The sequence below is a fragment of the Dendropsophus ebraccatus genome, chromosome 2 (genome assembly GCF_027789765.1).
Source record: "Dendropsophus ebraccatus isolate aDenEbr1 chromosome 2, aDenEbr1.pat, whole genome shotgun sequence".
In the NCBI taxonomy this organism is placed as follows: Eukaryota; Metazoa; Chordata; class Amphibia; order Anura; family Hylidae; genus Dendropsophus; species Dendropsophus ebraccatus.
Window position 1 is genome coordinate 28,675,164 of NC_091455.1, and position 20,099 is coordinate 28,695,262.

The following is a 20,099-nucleotide window of genomic DNA, read 5'->3' on the forward strand; positions in this document are numbered from 1 at the left end:
AAAATATGTGTGCCTAGTTGTGGTCTACCCTGACTGAAAAATGGCGCAGTCCCACGCAGCGACCCCCATCGCAACAACAATGGCGCCAGAGGGAGGAGCAACCCAGGCGCCCAGCAACCCCATGTGGCGGCCGTTGTTGTGGCAGCATGGTGTCTGGGGTGGTGTAGGTGCTGAAAAGCAAAAGCATCAGTGATAAGTATATGGATGTGCTACCATGCCTGTTTTTTCTCCTTATAATATTATTTTTTACCATCCTGTGTAGTACATATGTATCACCTGTTAGTGTCACTGTAGCTACTGTGATTGATTGACACAAGGCAAAAACTCTAGTGAAATGATTGACTGGACTAAAGAGATGAGCAAACTTTTAAAACTTCACTTCGTTAGGGTTTGCCGAACTTTGAAGAAAAGTTTTGGTGCTTCTGGACCAAACCTCAAATGAACCCCACTAAAACAGCTAAACGATTGCCGGCGTTTAGCTGTTATATTGTGGTTCAGCAAGTTTGCTCATCAATACTTACCTGTCTGTGCTCCCCTGTTGCCCCTCCCTTTACTTTCTGGCTGAGACGAGAGTGACAGCCAGCACAGTCAATTACTGGCCTCCGGGCAGTCAGTTCCTTCTCAGTCAGTCACTGATTGACTGAGTGGGCTGTCACTCTTGTCTCGACAGTGACAGCCTGCTCAACCAATCACTGGTGCTGTCCCATCTTAGTCAGTGATTGGCTGAGCGAACTGGGGGCAGCTGCGAGAGGGGGACACTGGAGAGCTGTAGGAGGATACAGGGGGAGCATGGACAGGTGAGCATACCATTTTTTTTCTTTTCTATGTGTATTAAATTGTGCGGCACAGGGTTCATTATTAACTTTGCAAATGGATTGTTTTGGTACTTTTGCAAAGTTCGTAATGAATCTCAGTTTGTGAAGTTTAGTTCGCTCATCTCTACTGATATCTACCAATGCAAGGGGTATACCCAAAAACTCATGATAATTTCATACAATGTATTGGTTCTAAATGGACTTGTGTGTAAAGGTCCGTGTGGACAAAAAAAGTTATGTATATGGAGGCTGTAAGGTGGCACATATCAATATGACATCGCCATGAAAAGCATTCTTCCTTCACACCTCTGCTCCTAGGACAGGGATGGGGAACCTTCGGCCCTCCAGCTGTTGCAAAACTACAATTTCCATCATGCCTGGACAGCCAAAGCTAAAGCTTTAGCTCCTAGCAGATAATACCTAAACAATATGGCGGGTGTTAGAGCAAGCTTGTGTATTACCATCAGGGCCGGGACAAAGGGTAGGCCAGGGTAGGCGATGGCCTAGGGCGCCATCTAGTGGTGAGTTACAGGGGGCGCAATTTCAATCTCCAAAAAAAAAAAAATTACTACAGGCTCCTGTACTCCTGGTGGCCTCAGAGTGCTGCCTCCCTGCTCACCTTCAGCATCCTCATGTCCTCCCACTCTCTCCCCTCCTGGGCAGGCAGTGTGAATATCCCCTCACCCCGAGCAGGATCATTGCTCTGCCCTGAAGATGGCCTGCAAGGACCTGCTAGGACCTTTCACCCGGACTACATAGGGCTCCGCCCCCTCCTCACCATGTGACCTCCTCCCTATCTGACTGCTGGAGGCCGTGCCGACTGCTGGGGCTGCTGTCTGGTGAGTTCACTGACTGACTCTCATCATCCTGTAGGTGTAGGGAGGCTGGGAGTGCTGGGAGAGGGAGGTCACCTAGGTCACAGGGCTGCCCCATATAACACTGCCCCATATCCCTGCACTGCTCCTCTATACACAGCACTTCCCATATTGTTCCCCAACCTGAGGGTCACCAGCTGCTCCAAAACTACAACAGTCACAGCATGATGGGAGTTGTAGTCCTGCCACAGCTTGGGACCCAGAGGTCGGTGAACACGTATAAGCTATGTATTATGTACAGACTAATCCTCCTGACACTGGTGCTTTATATCCTTATTGTATTGGGTCCTTGTACTGGGTCAGGCAGGATCAGTATATGATGTGTATATGGGGCTGTGACTGTGCTGTCATGGTATAGGGGAGGTGTATGGGGCAGGATCAGTATATGATGTGTATATGGGGCTGTGACTGTGCTGTCATGGTATAGGGGAGGTGTATGGGGCAGGATCAGTATATGATGTGTATATGTGACTGTGCTGTCATGGTATAGGGGAGGTGTATGTGGCAGGATCAGTATATGATGTGTATATGGCGCTGTGCTGTCATGGTATAGGGGAGGTGTATGTGGCAGGATCAGTATATGATGTGTATATGTGACTGTGCAGTCATGGTATAGGGGAGGTGTATGTGGCAGGATCAGTATATGCATACCTCCCAACTTTTGCAAAGAGCAAAGAGGGACATGTGCGCCGCGGTCCCCATAGCCACGCCCCCATAGCCACGCCCCCATAGCAAACCTCCATAGCCACGCCCCCATAGCAACCCTCCATAGCCACTCCCCTACAGTCACCACATGCTGCTGACTGAATAGTGCCCTATACAGTATCCAATCCCCCATTATAGTGCCCCACATAGTATACAATCCCCCATTATAGTGCCCCACATAGTAGCCAATCCCCCCATATAATGCCCCACATAGTAGCCAATCCCCCCATATAGTGCCCCACATAGTAGCCAATCCCCCCATATAGTGCCCCACATAGTAGCCAATCCCCATATAGTGCCCCACATAGTAGCCAATCCCCTCATATATGCCCCACATAGTAGCCAATGCCCCCATATAGTGCCCCACATAGTAGCCAATGCCCCCATATAGTGCCCCACATAGTAGCCAATGCCCCCATATAGTGCCCCACATAGTAGCCAATGCCCCCATATAGTGCCCCACTTATTATCCAATCCCCCATATAGTGCCCCACATAGTAGCCAATGCCCCCATATAGTGCCCCACATAGTAGCCAATCCCCCATATATGCCCACATAGTAGCCAATCCCCCCATATATGCCCCACATAGTATCCAATCCCCCATATATTAGCCAATCCCCATATAGTGCCCCACATAGTAGCCAATCCCCATATAGTGCCCCACATAGTAGCCAATCCTCCATATATGCCCCACATAGTAGCCAATGCACCCATATAGTGCCCCACATAGTAGCCAATCCCCCATATATGCCCCACATAGTAGCCAATCCCCCCATATAGTGCCCCACATAGTAGCCAATCCCCCATATAGTGCCCCACATATTATCCAATCCCCCCATATAGTAGCCAATCCCCCATATATGCCCCACATAGTAGCCAATGCCCCCATATAGTGCCCCACATAGTAGCTAATGCCCCCATATAGTGCCCCACATAGTAGCCAATGCCCCCATATAGTAGCCAATCCCCCATATAGTGCCCCACATAGTAGCCAATCCCCCCATATAGTGCCCCACATAGTAGCCAATCCCCCATATAGTGCCCCACAGAGTAGCAAATACCCCCCATTTGTGTGGCCCCAGCAGAAAAAACAATAAACCAGTAACTCACCTGTCCTCCGGTCCCAGCAGCTCCTCTCCCGGCAGAGCGCGCACTACCGTCATCCTCCGGGGCGGGCAGCGGGGTATACAGACACTGTGCCGGAAGTGATTCATATAGAGGCTGCAGGTCACTTCCGGTACAGTCAGTGTCTCTGTACCCCGCTGCCCGCCCCGGAGGATGACGGGAGTGCGCGCTCTGCCGGGAGAGGAGCTGATGGGACCGGAGGACAGGTGAGTTACTGGTTTATTGTTTTTTTCGCTGGGGCCACATATAATGCGGGACACTGGGGGCCGTTCCGGGACCGCGGGACAGCACCCCGAAAACGGGACTGTCCCGCGAAATCCGGGACGGTTGGGAGGTATGGTATATGATGTGTATATGGCGCTGTGACTGTGCTGTCATGGTATAGGGGAGGTGTATGTGGCAGGATCAGTATATGATGTGTATATGGCACTGTGCTGTCATGGTATAGGGGAGGTGTATGTGGCAGGATCAGTATATGATGTGTATATAGCACTGTGACTGTGCGGTCATGGTATAGGGGAGGTGTATGTGGCAGGATCAGTATATGATGTGTATTTGGCGCTGTGACTGTGCGGTCATGGTATAGGGGAGGTGTATGTGGCAGGATCAGTATATGATGTGTATATGGCGCTGTGACTGTGCTGTCATGGTATAGGGGAGGTGCAGTGGCGTAGCCACCGTGGTCGCGGGGGTCGCCGCCGCGACCGGGCCCGCCACAAGGGGGGCCCGCGGGGCCCCCCGATCAATCACTCTTGTGACCGCAAGCATTGTTTTGCTTGCGGTCACAAGAGTTTGGCTCCGTCTTTCCCCGGCTGCTGCGCGGCTGCCGGGGGTGTCGCGTCTTACCCCCGGCAGCGCGCGCATCCCAGAACTCCCTGCGCGCCTTGGGCCCTGACTTCCGGTTTCCGGCGCGCAGGGAGTTCTGGGATGCGCGCGCTGCCGGGGATAAGACGCGACACCCCCGGCAGCCGCGCAGCAGCCGGGGACAGACCAGGAGGAGTGAGAATCAACGTGGGAGCGCGATGTCAGGTGAGTTAAGTTTTTTTTTTTTTTTATCAGCCTGTACGGGTGGGGGGAAAGGAGGGGGCCATCTATGAGGGTGGGGGGAAAGAGGGGGCCATTTATGAGGGTGGGGGGAAAGAGGGGGGCCATCTATGAGGGTGGGGGGAAAGAGGGGCAATCTATGAGGGTGGGGGGAAGGAGGGGGCCATCTATGAGGGTGGGGGGAAGGAGGGGGCCATCTATGAGGGTGGGGGGAAGGAGGGGGCCATCTATGAGGGTGGGGGGAAGGAGGGGGCCATCTATGAGGGTGGGGGGAAAGAGGAGCAATCTATGAGGGTGGGGGGAAGGAGGGGGCCATCTATGAGGGTGGGGGGAAAGAGGGGCCATCTATGAGGGTGGGGGGAAAGAGGGGGGCCATCTATGAGGGTGGGGGGGGGAAGGGGACCATCTATAAGGGAGGGGGGAAAGAGGGGGGCCATCTATGAGGGTGGGGGGGGAAGGGGACCATCTATAAGGGAGGGAGGAAGGGGACCATCTATAAGGGAGGGAGGAAGGGGACCATCTATAAAGGGGGGGAAAGGGGACCATCTATAAGGGAGGGGGGGAAGGGGACCATCTATAAGGGAGGGGGGAAGGGGACCATCTATAAGGGAGGGGGGGAAGGGGACCATCTATAAGGGAGGGGGGGGAGGGGACCATCTATAAGGGAGGGGGGGGGAAGGGGACCATCTATAAGGGAGGGGGGGGGGAAGGGGACCATCTATAAGGGAGGGTGGGGGGAGAGGGGGCCATCTATAAGGGAGGGTGGGGGGAGAGGGGACCATCCATAAGGGAGGGTGAGGAGAGAGGGGGCCACCTATAAGGGAGGGGGTATAGGGGGCCATCTATAAGGGAGGGGGTAGAGGGGGCCATCTATAAGGGAGGGGGTAGAGGGGGCCATCTATAAGGGAGGGGGCCATCTATTTGGGGGGGCAACATAGGGGGAGAGGGAATACACAGAGGGGGGCATATATTATTAGGAGGTCACAGAGTCAGGGCTACCCACTAAATGAGGGTGTAAAGGGGACAGTACAGATGTGCAGTGTGTAGAGAGATGGAGATGGTGTCAGAGTGTGGAGCCTAATATGTCTGTCTGGCAGATTCTGTGGATTCGTGGCTCGGAGAAGTTCTCATAATGGCCCAGGACAGATGGAGAAGATGATGAAAAGGAAAGAACTCCGATCAGAAAAGACGTCTCCTGTGAGTCACCTGATATAACTGCACTGTAATGTATATGGTGTATAGAGCCTGTGTAGAGCTGGGGCCACCTCTATATGACTGGATGAGGTGATTTAGTGTACTGGATTTCGTCAGTAACAATATGGTGGTGATGGTAGTGGTTGTGGTGTGGCGGTAATGTTTCCTCCCTATATACTGGTATTACTGGTAATATTGGTCTCAGTATACAGGATTTGGTCGGTAACAGTATGGCGGTAATAGGTAATATCTGTCTTGGTGTGTGTGTGTATATATATATATATATATATATATATATATATATATACATACAGTGGTACCTGGGTTTAAGAGTAACTTCGTTTAAGAGCGTTTTGGTTTAAGAGCTCACAGTTTTTCAAAATTGTGACTTGGTTTAAGAACATTGCTTTGGTTTAAGAACTTCCTGTATTGGGTGGGAGCGCGAGTGGAGAAGGGGCATGGCCTGCATAGCGGGGTCTACAGCACTGTACTCTAAACACCTTCCAAATCATAGCAGATCCCCTTCAGGCTGGGGCTTACATCAGGGGACAGGACTGTGGGGGGGGGTAATCTCTCCATAGCTGTAACCCCTCTCTCCCCGGACAGAGAGTGCTGCATGTATGTGCCCACATCTGTACTGCTCATTCCTTCATGCTCCCTGCAGTCTCTGTCAGCCCTTGTGTTTCCCATCCTCTCCATTACTGTACAGTACAGAATAATAAATATATTTGGGGTGCGGAACCAATTGTCTGCATTTACATGATTTCTTATAGGAAAATTTGCTTTGGTTTAAGAGTGGATTTGGATTACAAGCACGGTCCTGGAACGAATTATGCTCATAATCCAAGGCACCACTGTGTGTATATATATATATATATATATATATATATATATATATACACACACACACACACAACAATAGCATCACTTGGTCGTGAAAGGAGGGGGGGGGGGGCCCAAGTTGGCCTCTCGCACCAGGGCCCAGGAGACATTAGCTACGCCCCTGGGGAGGTGTATGTGGCAGGATCAGTATATGATGTGTATATGGCACTGTGGCTGTCATGGTATAGGGGAGGTGTATGTGGTAGGATCAGTATATGATGTGTATATGGCGCTGTGCTGTCATGGTATAGGGAGGTGTATGTGGCAGGATCAGTATATGATGTGTATATGGCGCTGTGACTGTGATGTCATGGTATAGGGGAGGTGTATGTGGCAGGATCAGTATATGATGTGTATATGGCGCTGTGACTGTGCTGTCATGGTATAGGGAGGTGTATGTGGCAGGATCAGTATATGATGTGTATATGGCGCTGTGCTGTCATGGTATAGGGGAGGTGTATGTGGCAGGATCAGTATATGATGTGTATATGGCGCTGTGACTGTGATGTCATGGTATAGGGGAGGTGTATGTGGCAGGATCAGTATATGATGTGTATATGGAGCTGTGACTGTGCTGTCATGGTATAGGGGAGGTGTATGTGGTAGGATCAGTATATGATGTGTATATGTGACTGTGCTGTCATGGTATAGGGGAGGTGTATGTGGCAGGATCAGTATATGATGTGTATATGTGACTGTGCTGTCATGGTATAGGGGAGGTGTATGTGGCAGGATCAGTATATGATGTGTATATGTGACTGCTGTCATGGTATAGGGGAGGTGTATGTGGCAGGATCAGTTTATGATGTTTATATGGCGCTGTGCTGTCATGGTATAGGGGAGGTGTATGTGGTAGGATCAGTATATGATGTGTATATGGCGCTGTGCTGTCATGGTATAGGGGAGGTGTATGTGGCAGGATCAGTATATGATGTGTATATGGCGCTGTGACTGTGCTGTCATGGTATAGGGGAGGTGTATGTGGCAGGATCAGTATATGATGTGTATATGGCGCTGTGGCTGTGCTGTCATGGTATAGGGGAGGTGTATGTGGGAGGATCAGTATATGATGTGTATATGTGACTGTGCTGTCATGGTATAGGGGAGGTGTATGTGGTAGGATCAGTATATGATGTGTATATGGCGCTGTGACTGTGCTATCATGGTATAGGGGAGGTGTATGTGGCAGGATCAGTATATGATGTGTATATGGGGCTGTGACTGTGCTATCATGGTATAGGGGAGGTGTATGTGGCAGGATCAGTATATGGCGGCTCCTGTGCTGCATCATTTTCTCTGTTACTGAAGTCTGTAACGCTGTATATTCCTGTTATACCTATAGCACAATGTACGCCATCATTATACCCGAGGGGCCTGGTGTGTGACACCACTACATTCAGGTGGCATGCTGTGTTACAGTCAGGGGGTACAGTATACATGGTCCTGTTACAGTCAGGGGGTACAGTATACACGGTCCTGTTACATTCAGGGGGTACAGTATACATGGTCCTGTTACAGTCAGGGGGTACAGTATACATGGTCCTGATACATTCAGGGGGTACAGTATACATGGTCCTGTTACATTCAGGGGGTACAGTATACATGGTCCTGTTACATTCAGAGAGTGCAGTATACATGGTCCTGTTACATTCAGGGGGTACAGTATACATGGTCCTGTTACATTCAGGGGGTACAGTATACATGGTCCTGTTACATTCAGGGGGTACAGTATACATGGTCCTGTTACGGTCAGGGGGTACAGTATACAGGGTCCTGTTACATTCAGGGGGTACAGTATACATGGTCCTGTTACAGTCAGGGGGTACAGTATACACGGTCCTGTTACAGTCAGGGGGTACAGTATACATGGTCCTGTTACATTCAGGGGGTACGGTATACATGGTCCTGTTACAGTCAGGGGGTACAGTATACACGGTCCTGTTACAGTCAGGGGGTACAGTATACATGGTCCTGTTACATTCAGGGGGTACGGTATACATGGTCCTGTTACAGTCAGGGGGTACAGTATACACGGTCCTGTTACAGTCAGGGGGTACAGTATACATGGTCCTATTACATTCAGGGGGTACAGTATACATGGTCCTGTTACAGTCAGGGGGTACAGTATACATGGTCCTGTTACAGTCAGGGGGTACAGTATACATGGTCCTGTTACAGTAAGGGGTACAGTATACATGGTCCTGTTACAGTCAGGGGGTACAGTATACATGGTCCTGTTACAGTCAGGGGGTACAGTATACACGGTCCTGTTAAAGTCAGGGGGTACAGTATACATGGTCCTGTTACAGTCAGGGGGTACAGTATACATGGTCCTGTTACAGTAAGGGGGTACAGTATACATGGTCCTGTTACAGTCAGGGGGTACAGTATACATGGTCCTGTTACAGTCAGGGGGTACAGTATACACGGTCCTGTTACAGTCAGGGGGTACAGTATACATGGTCCTGTTACAGTAAGGGGTACAGTATACATGGTCCTGTTACAGTAAGGGGTACAGTATACACGGTCCTGTTACAGTCAGGGGGTACAGTATACATGACCCCCACATACAGTATAGCCTCATTTGTCTTCTCTGCCTAGGGCACCAAAACTCCTTGTCCCGGCCCTGATTACCATGAGGAGGTGCAGAGGCCCATAGCACTCATAAAGATGTTGTGTTACTTTTCAAGCCCCTTTTTACCTATAGCGGAAGATATATCAGACCTTGTTCAGAAGAACAGTGGACCAGCTGTTCATAGTAACCAATCAGATTCCAGCTTTCATTTTTAAAAACGAAAGCTGGAATCTGACTGGTTGCTATGGGCAACCACTCCACTGTTCACAGTGGTAAAAAGGGACTTAAAATGCATGCAAGTGTTTTCCTAACATCTTATCTCTATCAGATTCTTCAATAGAATTTTTTCATTTTTGAATGAAGTGAAACAGAAAAGTGCTGGTAAAAAACACAAAAACAAAAGAAAACATTATATACTATAGGGGAGATTTATCAACCATGGTGTAAAGTGAAACTGGCTCAGCCGCCCCTAGCAACCAATCAGATTCCACCTTTCATTTTCCAAAAAGTCTGTGAGAAATAAAATGTGGAATCTGATTGGTTGCTAGGGGCAACTGAGCCAGTTTCACTTTACACCATGTTTGATAAATCTCTCACATTATGTGTATGTGTGAACTGGGTCTTACACAGTTCTGTACACATGACTTCCAATGCATTTCTAGAAAAAAAAAAAAGATTGTAAAAAAAAAAAAAGTATTAAAAAATATACAGGATATTAATTGAAGAATTGGATGTAAAACTTCCCAGTGAGATCATATTGTATATGACAGTATATCTGCATGTCGCACACTTCCTGTCTGACAGCCCTGATATATAGAAGTAATAGGATTTAACACTCACAGTGTGTCAGCCTTACACGTAGCTATTACACGGGGAGGTGATGACGTACAGATCCTCTCAGGATCAGCCGCCTGTCACACAATCTCCTTGATACTAGACCCTCTAGTGGCTATAACATTACTCACAGCTATAGCAGTCTCCCGGCAGCCGCTCCTTCCTTGTGTAACAGCAGATTCCTTCCAAGATGTGAGAAAGTGACATTGTACAACTTGGTCATGTTTTACTCAGACGTCTGGGTTATTATTATTATTATTATTATTATTATTATTATTATATTAATTACAGGTCGTATCAGCTGAATTTATTATAATACTACTATAGTAAAGCCCCTTTATCTGTGTCCTGTTATTGGAGGGAATTTATCGATGATTTTCTGTGTAGGTTTTGGTGAAATTTTTTTTAATTTTTGCTAAACTTTTAGACTTTACTAGTGTTTTGTGCAAAAATTCACTTTTTCACTCCAGTTTTTTTTTTTTTTTAATAAAAGTATTCATCCCCATAGTATTCCCATAGTCTTATATTGGGAGAAACCTACCCCCGACCTCCCCAATCTTAGAAATTCCTATCAGTCATTAAGAGGAGCAGCTAATAATGCAATGGAGCGCGTGATCCGCCACTGGAACCAGGGAGGTAAGTGGTCGTCTTTTATTTCAGCCACCTCCTCAACGGTCCCCCCAAAAAAGTGCCCCCACGCTGGATAACCCCTTTAAGCGGACTTGCCGAACTGTTTGGGTCCTATAACATTCTCCGAACTAAAATGCTCGGTATTTGACTTCTGGAGGCTGGAGAAATTGTACGCTGCTCTAGGGAGTCTTGGAAAACATGGATACAGCCATAGGCCATCTTCACATTATGTATAACACCGGCCGTTCTGTGACCCGGCCAGATCACAGAACCACCAGTGTTACTGAAGATCATCCCAGCTAGTACTACAGTACCAGACGGATCATCTTCATTCCCCGCATCCGAATTCACTGCTGCACACAATGGAGCGTGCGGCCGGAGCCACACGCTCCATTGTGTGAACTGATATGTCTGTGCGGCCGCTATTCAATGAATAGCGGGCGCAGAAAACTGACATGTCAGTTTTTCGCGTGGCCGGATAAAATCCTGTCAGGAGCGTATATTATGTGTATACACTCTGACCGGCATTCCATTCATTCGCAGACAATGTATGGTTTGTATAAATCACGTCCGTTGTTGCAAATTGCTGTGATTTGTACAAACCATATGTTGTGTGAACATGGCCATACGCTGTATCTATGTTTCCTGGCAGCCTTATGGCGACATCCAACTCCTCCAGCCACCAGAAGTCAAATGTCGAGTTGTTGGGTTTAGAGCAGTGCTTCTCAATTCCAGTCCTCAGGCCTCACCAACAGGTCATGTTTTAAGGATATCCCATACAAAGAACATAATGATAATACCTGATGCACTGAGTATAATTATATCACCTATGGAATACTAAGGAAATCCTCAAAACACGATCTGTTGGTGAGGCCCGAGGACTAAAATTGAGAAGCACTGGTTTAGAGAATGTTGCCGAACCCAAACAGTTCATCACGTCCACTCAACACTTATTGTATCTAATGAAATCAGTGTGGTTGTGTTGTGACCGGCAGATAAATTGTCTCATCTCTAGTCACAACAATCACTTTTATTGGTACAATATAGCGGTATGACATGGCAATATTCGGCCAGACAATCGTTATTGTGGACAAAATCTCCATATTGCTGTAGCCTCAGAAAAATTACAAACTTACTATTTAAAACACAAAATATATGCAGCTCAAGTCATGCAAGTCAGTTTTTGGCACATTTTCACTAGTAAATCTTCTCATTGGGGGGACATTTATGAAACTGAAGGACGGGCATACGCCAGGGAGAGGGTGCAGATCTTATTTTAGTATTTACCACAATATGAATTTTTTTGGCAACCATGGTACCATAATATTTTTTTTCTTCTTGCTCAAGTACAGAATGTTCTAGGTATTTGGGTATGGTGGTTCCACTACAAGACTCTGTAAATGAAACATAAAAAGCAGCCCCCCCCCCCTAGTCCCAAAAATGCTAGTAATATCTATGGAATTCATATAATATGCATGGAAAGTTGCAGAAAAACAACTATGTGTGAAGGAGGCTTAAAGGGTTTTATGACATGTCAATCAGGTCAGACATAAACCTGAGAACAGTAGGAGTTTTGACCTTAAGCAGCTGTTCTGATCATGGTTGACAATTCTGAGCAGTCACTTCTATTGAAATGAATGGAAATGTAAGAGTAAGGCCTCATTCACACCTTCCTTAGGGCACCCGTAAATGTGGACCTGCAATTATAAACGGCGCTATGGACCCATTTATTTGAATGGCCCCGTTCACATGTTACGGGGCCGTGATCTGTATGTCTGTTGAGTAACTAGTGTCTATTGAATGGGTCCATGAATTGCAGCTATCCGTAGTGTGGTCCGTCATAGTGGGCGTACTGCGGAATGTGCGAATGAGGCCTGAGGGGTGTAATAGAGAGCCAGTACAGCCTCATATGAACCCCCAGTCTCCTAGATTAACAATCTGACTTTTATCACACATCTAAATATTACCTCTAATGTATACTGCTCTACAACCCCACCACATGGAACAAAATACTTAACTATGATAGATAGATAGATAGATAGATAGATAGATAGATAGATAGATAGATAGGAGATAGATAGATAGATAGATAGATAGGAGATAGATAGATAGATAGATAGATAGATAGATAGATAGGAGATAGATAGATAGATAGATAGATAGGAGATAGATAGATAGATAGATAGATAGGAGATAGATAGATAGGAGATAGATAGATAGATAGATAGATAGATAGATAGATAGATAGGAGATAGATAGATAGATAGATAGATAGATAAATTCAAAAATATCGCAGCACACCTCAATTGCAATTGAAAAAAGTGGTTTATTCACCCATGTAAGGAAATGCAACGTTTCAGCTCAAGCGATATGAGCCTTTCTCAAGCAGTGAACACACACCCCTCGGTGGGGGGATTTTATACACAGCAAGCCAGTAAACAATTAGTGATAATAAAGTGCAAAAATAGTGCAAAATTATACATATCGTGTATATAAGCGCATCCTGCGTTAATATATCATTGTCATCTATTATATGTCAAATTACAAACTCAGTGTATAATCAGTGTATGCTGGCACCCCTATACTATATATCCGAAGTGCTGCTTTTTTCTTTGTTTATTAGATAGATAGATAGATAGATAGATAGATAGATAGATAGATAGATAGATAGATAGATAGGAGATAGATAGATAGATAGATAGATAGGATATAGATGGATAGGAGATATTGTACATAGATGTGAGAAAGAGATATCATCTGTCTTTAATCTATCTCCTCTCTATCTTCTTGTATCTATTACTCTTCCTCTTCTATCTATCTCCTATCAGATAGATAGATAGATAGATAGATAGATAGATAGGAGATAGATAGATAGATAGATAGATAGATAGATAGATAGATAGATAGGAGATAGATAGATAGATAGATAGATAGATAGATAGATAGATAGATAGATAGGAGATAGATAGATAGATAGATAGATAGGATATAGATGGATAGGAGATATTGTACATAGATGTGAGAAAGAGATATCATCTGTCTTTAATCTATCTCCTCTCTATCTTCTTGTATCTATTACTCTTCCTCTTCTATCTATCTCCTATCAGATAGATAGATAGATAGATAGATAGATAGATAGATAGATAGATAGGAGATAGATAGATAGATAGATAGATAGATAGATAGATTATCTATCTAACAATCTATCAATCAGGTTTGGGGCTCTGCTATTAGAAGACATAGCCAACAGCTAGTCTCATAGGCAGACATGGCTTTTTCGGGCGATATATAGGATAGCGGGTTGCACACTAGTAGCAGGGTGGATAAATGATTGAGTCTTTTGTGCTGCAGGTGCATAAAGTGCTTGTTTATTGTACAGAGATTCAATTAGCTTCACAGACCATAATACAGTCTTTTGCCTGACGTTTCGGTGTTGTCTACACCTTTGTCAGGGGTCTGTGTTCTGTGTATCCATGTGAATCCTGGCGTAGTGGGGCGGCACTGTACATGGCTGTTCCTGCAGTCTGAGCTGCTAGTGGCCGGCGATCTGGGTCGCAAGATTAGCTTTTTCGGGCCCTATTATTCACACTCATTCGACAGATTATCGCTCCATGCAATAAAGACAATAATCAGCTGATTAAATGATCATCGGCTAATCATTGTGTTGTTTATTTCAGCCTATAGGGGGCACAGAAAGTGCACATGGGGTTTGGTGATGCTCCTTTGAGACCACCAACACTACCGCTGACCATATCATACTTCTGGGGTCCCCGTTACATAGTTTCCCACTTTGTGTGATCCCACTTTGTGTGATCCCACTTTGTGTGACTCCCCCTGATGTACTATACGGAAGGGGAAACTCTTTAATCCGGCATTAAGTGAAGTAAAGTTTCTCCCCCTCTTTAAGAAGTCCTCTTTGCATCTTCTCGGGGATGAGGTAAGATCCAATTTTACATAGTGATATCACCTAATCAATTCTGGACAAATGCTGACTGCATCACTGGAGCGATCAAAATCTAATGTTCTGTAATATATCTAATATATTTAACTACTCCAGAACAAACCCCTTCAGCTTCCAAATGAGCCTCCTTTCTCCTGCGCAGCGTCCATTAGATTTCCTCTCAGTGGCCCGGGATTGAGGAAACAAGCAGATTACACCACCCCGAGCCTTTGTCATGCTCTATAAACTTAATTCATTAACATCCACCTCTTAAAGAAGTCCCCGAATGCTCCTTAAAGGCTGAGATGTTGATGTGGCGGCCATGGTTTCCTTACTTATTTACCTACCAGTGTCTGCCGCTTTGTCTTGCAGGGAGGTTGCTATTTTCATGTTAATCAAATTATACAACCAGACACAATCTGCAGCTCATTTACATCAGAAAAATAGCCACTTAAAGGCTTTGCCTATGTAAACAGCGCCCCCTCCTCCTCAACAGGGGGGTCCGGGATCCTCAATGCCATGGTCATGCTGAGAATTGTAGTACTACCCCCACTGCAAGGACCTGGAAATACTAATTTATTACTTGTCTGCCTCTATAACTTTCTCTTAAAGGGGTTAGCCAGCGAAAATCTTTTTCTTTTAAATCAACTGATAAGAGAAAGTTATACAGATTTATAATTTACTTCTATTAAAAAATCTCAAGCCTTCCCATACTTATTAGCTACTATATGTCCTGCAGGAAATGTTTTATTTTCAGTCTGACACAATGCTCTCTGCTGCCATCTCTGGATGAGACAGGAACTCTGTCTCGGTTTTCTGTGAATCCCCATAGAAAACCTCTTCTGCTCTGGACAGTTCCTGTCTCGGCCAGAGATGTCAGCAGAGAGCACTGTCAGACTGAAAACCAAACACCATTTCCTGCAGGACATATAGTAACTAATAAGTATGGGAAGGCTTGAGATTTTTTAATAGAAGTAAATTACAAATCTATATAACCTTCTGACACAAGTTAATTTGAAAGAAAAAGATTTTCGCTGGACAACCCCTTTAAAGGGGTCATCTTGTCATAGTCAGAAGTCATCCGTATAGCCACAAGTGGAACAGAATGGAGTGGAGACTTTTCTCAGGGGTTGTTGAACAAACCACTGCCCCAATGCTCAGAAAGTCATTGTATGCAAAGATATATATGATTGTAATGTCTATGTACCTAATGATCGATATGATTGTAATGTCTGGGTACCTAATGATCGATACGAGCAGAATGTTATGGTGCATTTACACAGACAGATTTAGCTGGCAGATTTTTGAAGCCAAAGCCAGGAACAGAGTATAAACAGAGAACAGGTCATACAGGAAAGACTGAGATTTTCCTGGCTTTCCTGGCTTTGGCTTTAAAAATCTGTCAGATAAATCTGTCTGTGTAAACGCACCATTATTGTATCTAATGATTGATGCGCTTAAAATGTCATTTGTGTCCGATGATCAATATGATTCTAATATTATTGTATCTAATTATTGATACGCTTGAAATGTCAGTGCCCAATGATCGTGAAGATTGCAGTTTTATTGTATGTAATGATTGATATGATTGTCGCATCATTGTATGTATAGCGATAGGATTATAATGTCAGGAGATATATCAAAAATGGTGTACAGTGAAACTGGCTCAGTTGCCCCTAGCAACCAATCAGATTCCACCTTTCATTTTCCAAAGAGTCTGTGAGGAATGAAAGGTGGAATCTGATTGGTTGCTAGGGGCAACTGAGCCAGTTTCACTTTACACCATGTTTGATAAATCTCCCCCATAATGTCTCTAATGGTTGATATGTGATTACTTGATTGTAATGTCGTTGTTTCTAGAGATGAGCAAATATACAGTAATAACGAAGCAAAGTGCTTCCCTATCTTGACAATCCACTCCATCAGCCTGTTTCCATTTATCTCACTGCCGTTCCGTGCCGCCCCTCCCCGGGTGCTTGGAAAAGCTAGATCCAGTCCTGGGAAACTTCTCCCAGTTAGTTCCCAGGACTAGATTTAGCTCTTCCCATCACCTGGGGAGGGGCGGCACGGAGCGGCAGTCAGTTATTGTGCATTTTCACGCACAGATTTATCTGACAGATTTTTGAAGCCAAAGCCAGGAACAGACTATAAACAGAGAACAGGTCATAAAGGAAAGACTGAGATTTCTCCTCTTTTACAATGCATTCCTGGCTTTGGCTTAAAAAATCTGTCAGATAAATCTGTGCGTGTAAACGCACCATAAGGCAGCGAGATGAGAAGCGGATTGCAGAGATAGGGAAGCGCTTCACTTCATTATTACTGTAAATTCGTATCTAGTCGTATCTAATGATGGAGAAGATCAAAACTTTTAGTGCCAGCGACCAACCAGTGTCCTAATGTGATGATAATAAACTCTTGTACATGGATGTCCAGAGATTGGCGGGGCATGCTGAAACTTCTAGTGCCACAATAATTAGGGGGGAACACATGCTGCCCACCATCTTACTCCCATACCAGCAGGCACTGATAGGGTTACTATATGCTGCGGTATCAGAGAGAGGCAGACACTGGTACAATCTAGTACACATTAGCTCAAACCACAAAGGCTGAGGGATTCTATAACAGGCAGCTAGCCTGCATGGATGCAAGGCATGCTGGGACTTGTAGTCCTTAACTGGTGATGATCAGACTTGTTAGGACCTTTAGTCCAAAGCAAGCAATTAAAGGGTTAAACAAACCGCAGTTATAAGGTAAAGCCATAAAAGCAGTCCTTGCATGACACATCAATGGCCATGGGAAGCGATGCAGCACAGGGCGTGCTGGGACATTTAGTTCTTACTAAGTCATTTGAGGGTTAAAGTATACCATGGGGCCATAGACATGACTTATGGATGGGCATGGGAAGCAATGGAGTCCTATCAGGACAGACAGATGGACATAGGGCATGCTGGGACCTGCAGTCCTGTTTTTATGTGAATTTTCCGTATACCATACAGGTATAGTTGGGTAGACATAGAAACACCTATAGCAGGGGTAGGGAACCTTGGCTCTCCAGCTGTTATAAAACTACAACTCCCATCATGCATGGACAGCCAAAGCTAAAGATTTGGCTGTCCAAGCATGATGGGAGTTGTAGTTTTGCAACAGCTGGAGAGCCAAGGTTCCCTACTCCTGGCATATAGGATGGGGCAGGACATGCTGTCCATTTAGACCTTATCAAGCAATTAGAGGGTTAAAATAAAGTGCAATGATGATATAGAGCCATGGGCATGGGAGGAATGGATGGGCATGGGAGGAATGGATGGGCATGGGAGGCAAGGCAGTAGTATCAGGACAGACAGATGGGCATGGGAAGCAAGGGCTAGGAACTTTAGTCCTTACCAAGCAATTAAAGGGTTAAAATAAAGTGCACTTATAATATAGAGCCATAGACAAGGGAGGAATGGATAGGCATGGAAAGCAAGCTAGGACCTTTAAAGGGTTAAAATAAACTCTGTAATTTCAACATAGAAGCATAGATAGACCTGGTGTAGGATGGACAAAGGGCATGCTGAGACCTGTAGTACAACACGGAGACAGGGCAGATGAGTATTTTATCCCAGGGGTTTATAGGGTTAAAACATGCAGATATGACATGACTTGTGCCAGGATAGGTGGGCTGCTCACAGACAGGTTGTGCTGGGACATTTAGTACTACATTGTCAGTGGAGCCCTGAACTCTGCCTGATGCCAGCAGCTATAGGGTTAATGTAGAAATGCAGGAGCAGATTGGTGAGAAGTTGTGCGGAGCAGTGGAGATGTGTAGGTGAGCATGCTGTGTGCACAGTGTGCTGGACTCAGGGAGGGGAGGAGGGGAGCAGGAGGAGGATCACTCTGCAGGGCATTGCTTTATTTAGGACTCCTGGATGCTGTGTGTGCGGAGGACCAGAGGACTACATACACTCCTGGAGCATCAGCCTGCAGACCACCAGCTCCTCCACAGCCTGCAGCACCAGGACAAGACTGGAGCCTGTGCTGAGGACCAACACTCATCCCTGACTGATCCCACACCACCTATCCCTGACCTGATCCCACACACCACTCATCCCTGACCTGATCCCACACCACCTATCCCTGACCTGATCCCACACACCACTCATCCCTGACCTGATCCCACACCACCTATCCCTGACCTGATCCCACACACCACTCATCCCTGACTGATCCCACACCACCTATCCCTGGCTGATCCCACACCACCTATCCCTGACTGATCCCACACCACCTATCCCTGACCTGGTCCCACACACCACTCATCCCTGACTGATCCCACACCACCTATCCCTGACCTGGTCCCACACACCACTCATCCCTGACTGATCCCACACCACCTATCCCTGACCCCACACACCACCTATCCCTGACCTGATCCCACACACCACTCATCCCTGACCTGATCCCACTCATCCCTGACTGATCCCACACCACCTAACCCTGACCTGATCCCACACACCACCTAACCCTGACCTGATCCCACTCACCACCTATACCTGACCTGATCCCACACATCCCTGCCTGGTCCCACACCACCTATCCCTGACCTGATCCCGCACACCACTCACCCCTGACTGATCCCACTCACCACCTATCCCTGACCTGATTATACACCACCTCAGCTCTGCTACTCTGGATGGGAATGGTCAAGATCCCAATGAGGTTCACCCCAGCAAGCCTCATAGCCAGGATTCCTCCTTACTAAACCAAGCACTGGATCCCAGCTGATCTGCAAACTTTCAGCACCCTCCAACTTACCTGATTGGGATCTGATGTGGAGATAATTGACCCCCCCTGACACAAGAAGGTGAGTTGAGACTTTTCCTTTAGTGCAAATGTCGCAGGTGCTAATCCATTTACCTGGCTGTGATCACACCTTTGTAATAGATCTGAAAAGAATATACTTGCAATTAAAAACCTTAAAGGTGTGAACACACCCTAATGGGCTCCTCTCTAGTCAGGAAAACAGAGGCTGGGAATAGACTTATTTATTTAGTAATTTTTTTTTTTTAGAACTTTTTTTTTTTTTATAAAAAAATAAAATTATATATATAATTAATAATAATATATTATTCATTTTGTATTTACAGGCTGTACCGGTTAATCCTGGAGATGGAAGTTTGGATGAGGGACTGGACCCTGTGCCCACTTCTCAGTGTCTAAAATCTTCACCTTGAGGACTAATCTATTGTATTTATTAGTATTTTTTTGCTTTGATCACCTGCACAAATGCAATTCAGACTCTTCTCATTTGTTCTTATCATCCTGAACTGTGTGGATTACAGCCACTGCCAAGCCAACCGCTGGAGAAGGAGCAAAAGAGGTCAGTGCTGGGGGCAGCATTGGGGATGGGGGGTGAGCACTTGATCTAACATGGTTATGTGATAATAGACAGACAGACTCTCAAGCTGTTGCAAAACTACAACCCCCATCATGCCCTGACTTA

The 20,099-nt window shown here is 46.0% G+C and overlaps 1 protein-coding gene across 3 annotated transcripts in view; it reads left to right on the forward strand.

Moving 5' to 3' along the window:
• The first annotated feature begins 1,599 nt into the window (after window positions 1-1,599).
• RSPO2 (R-spondin 2) overlaps window positions 1,600-20,099 on the forward strand; it is a 103,139-nt gene continuing 84,639 nt past the window's right edge. Inside the window, exons 1-2 of one of the 3 annotated variants that reach the window (XM_069959858.1) lie at window positions 1,600-1,654; window positions 19,744-19,976. In XM_069959858.1, coding sequence (XP_069815959.1) covers window positions 19,883-19,976 — 94 coding nt within the window. In that variant the 5' untranslated portion in view covers window positions 1,600-1,654; window positions 19,744-19,882. Of the gene's footprint in view, window positions 1,655-15,505; window positions 15,564-18,511; window positions 19,461-19,743; window positions 19,977-20,099 lie in introns of those variants that run through there. The other 2 variants (XM_069959859.1, XM_069959857.1) reach the window with 2 other exon arrangements.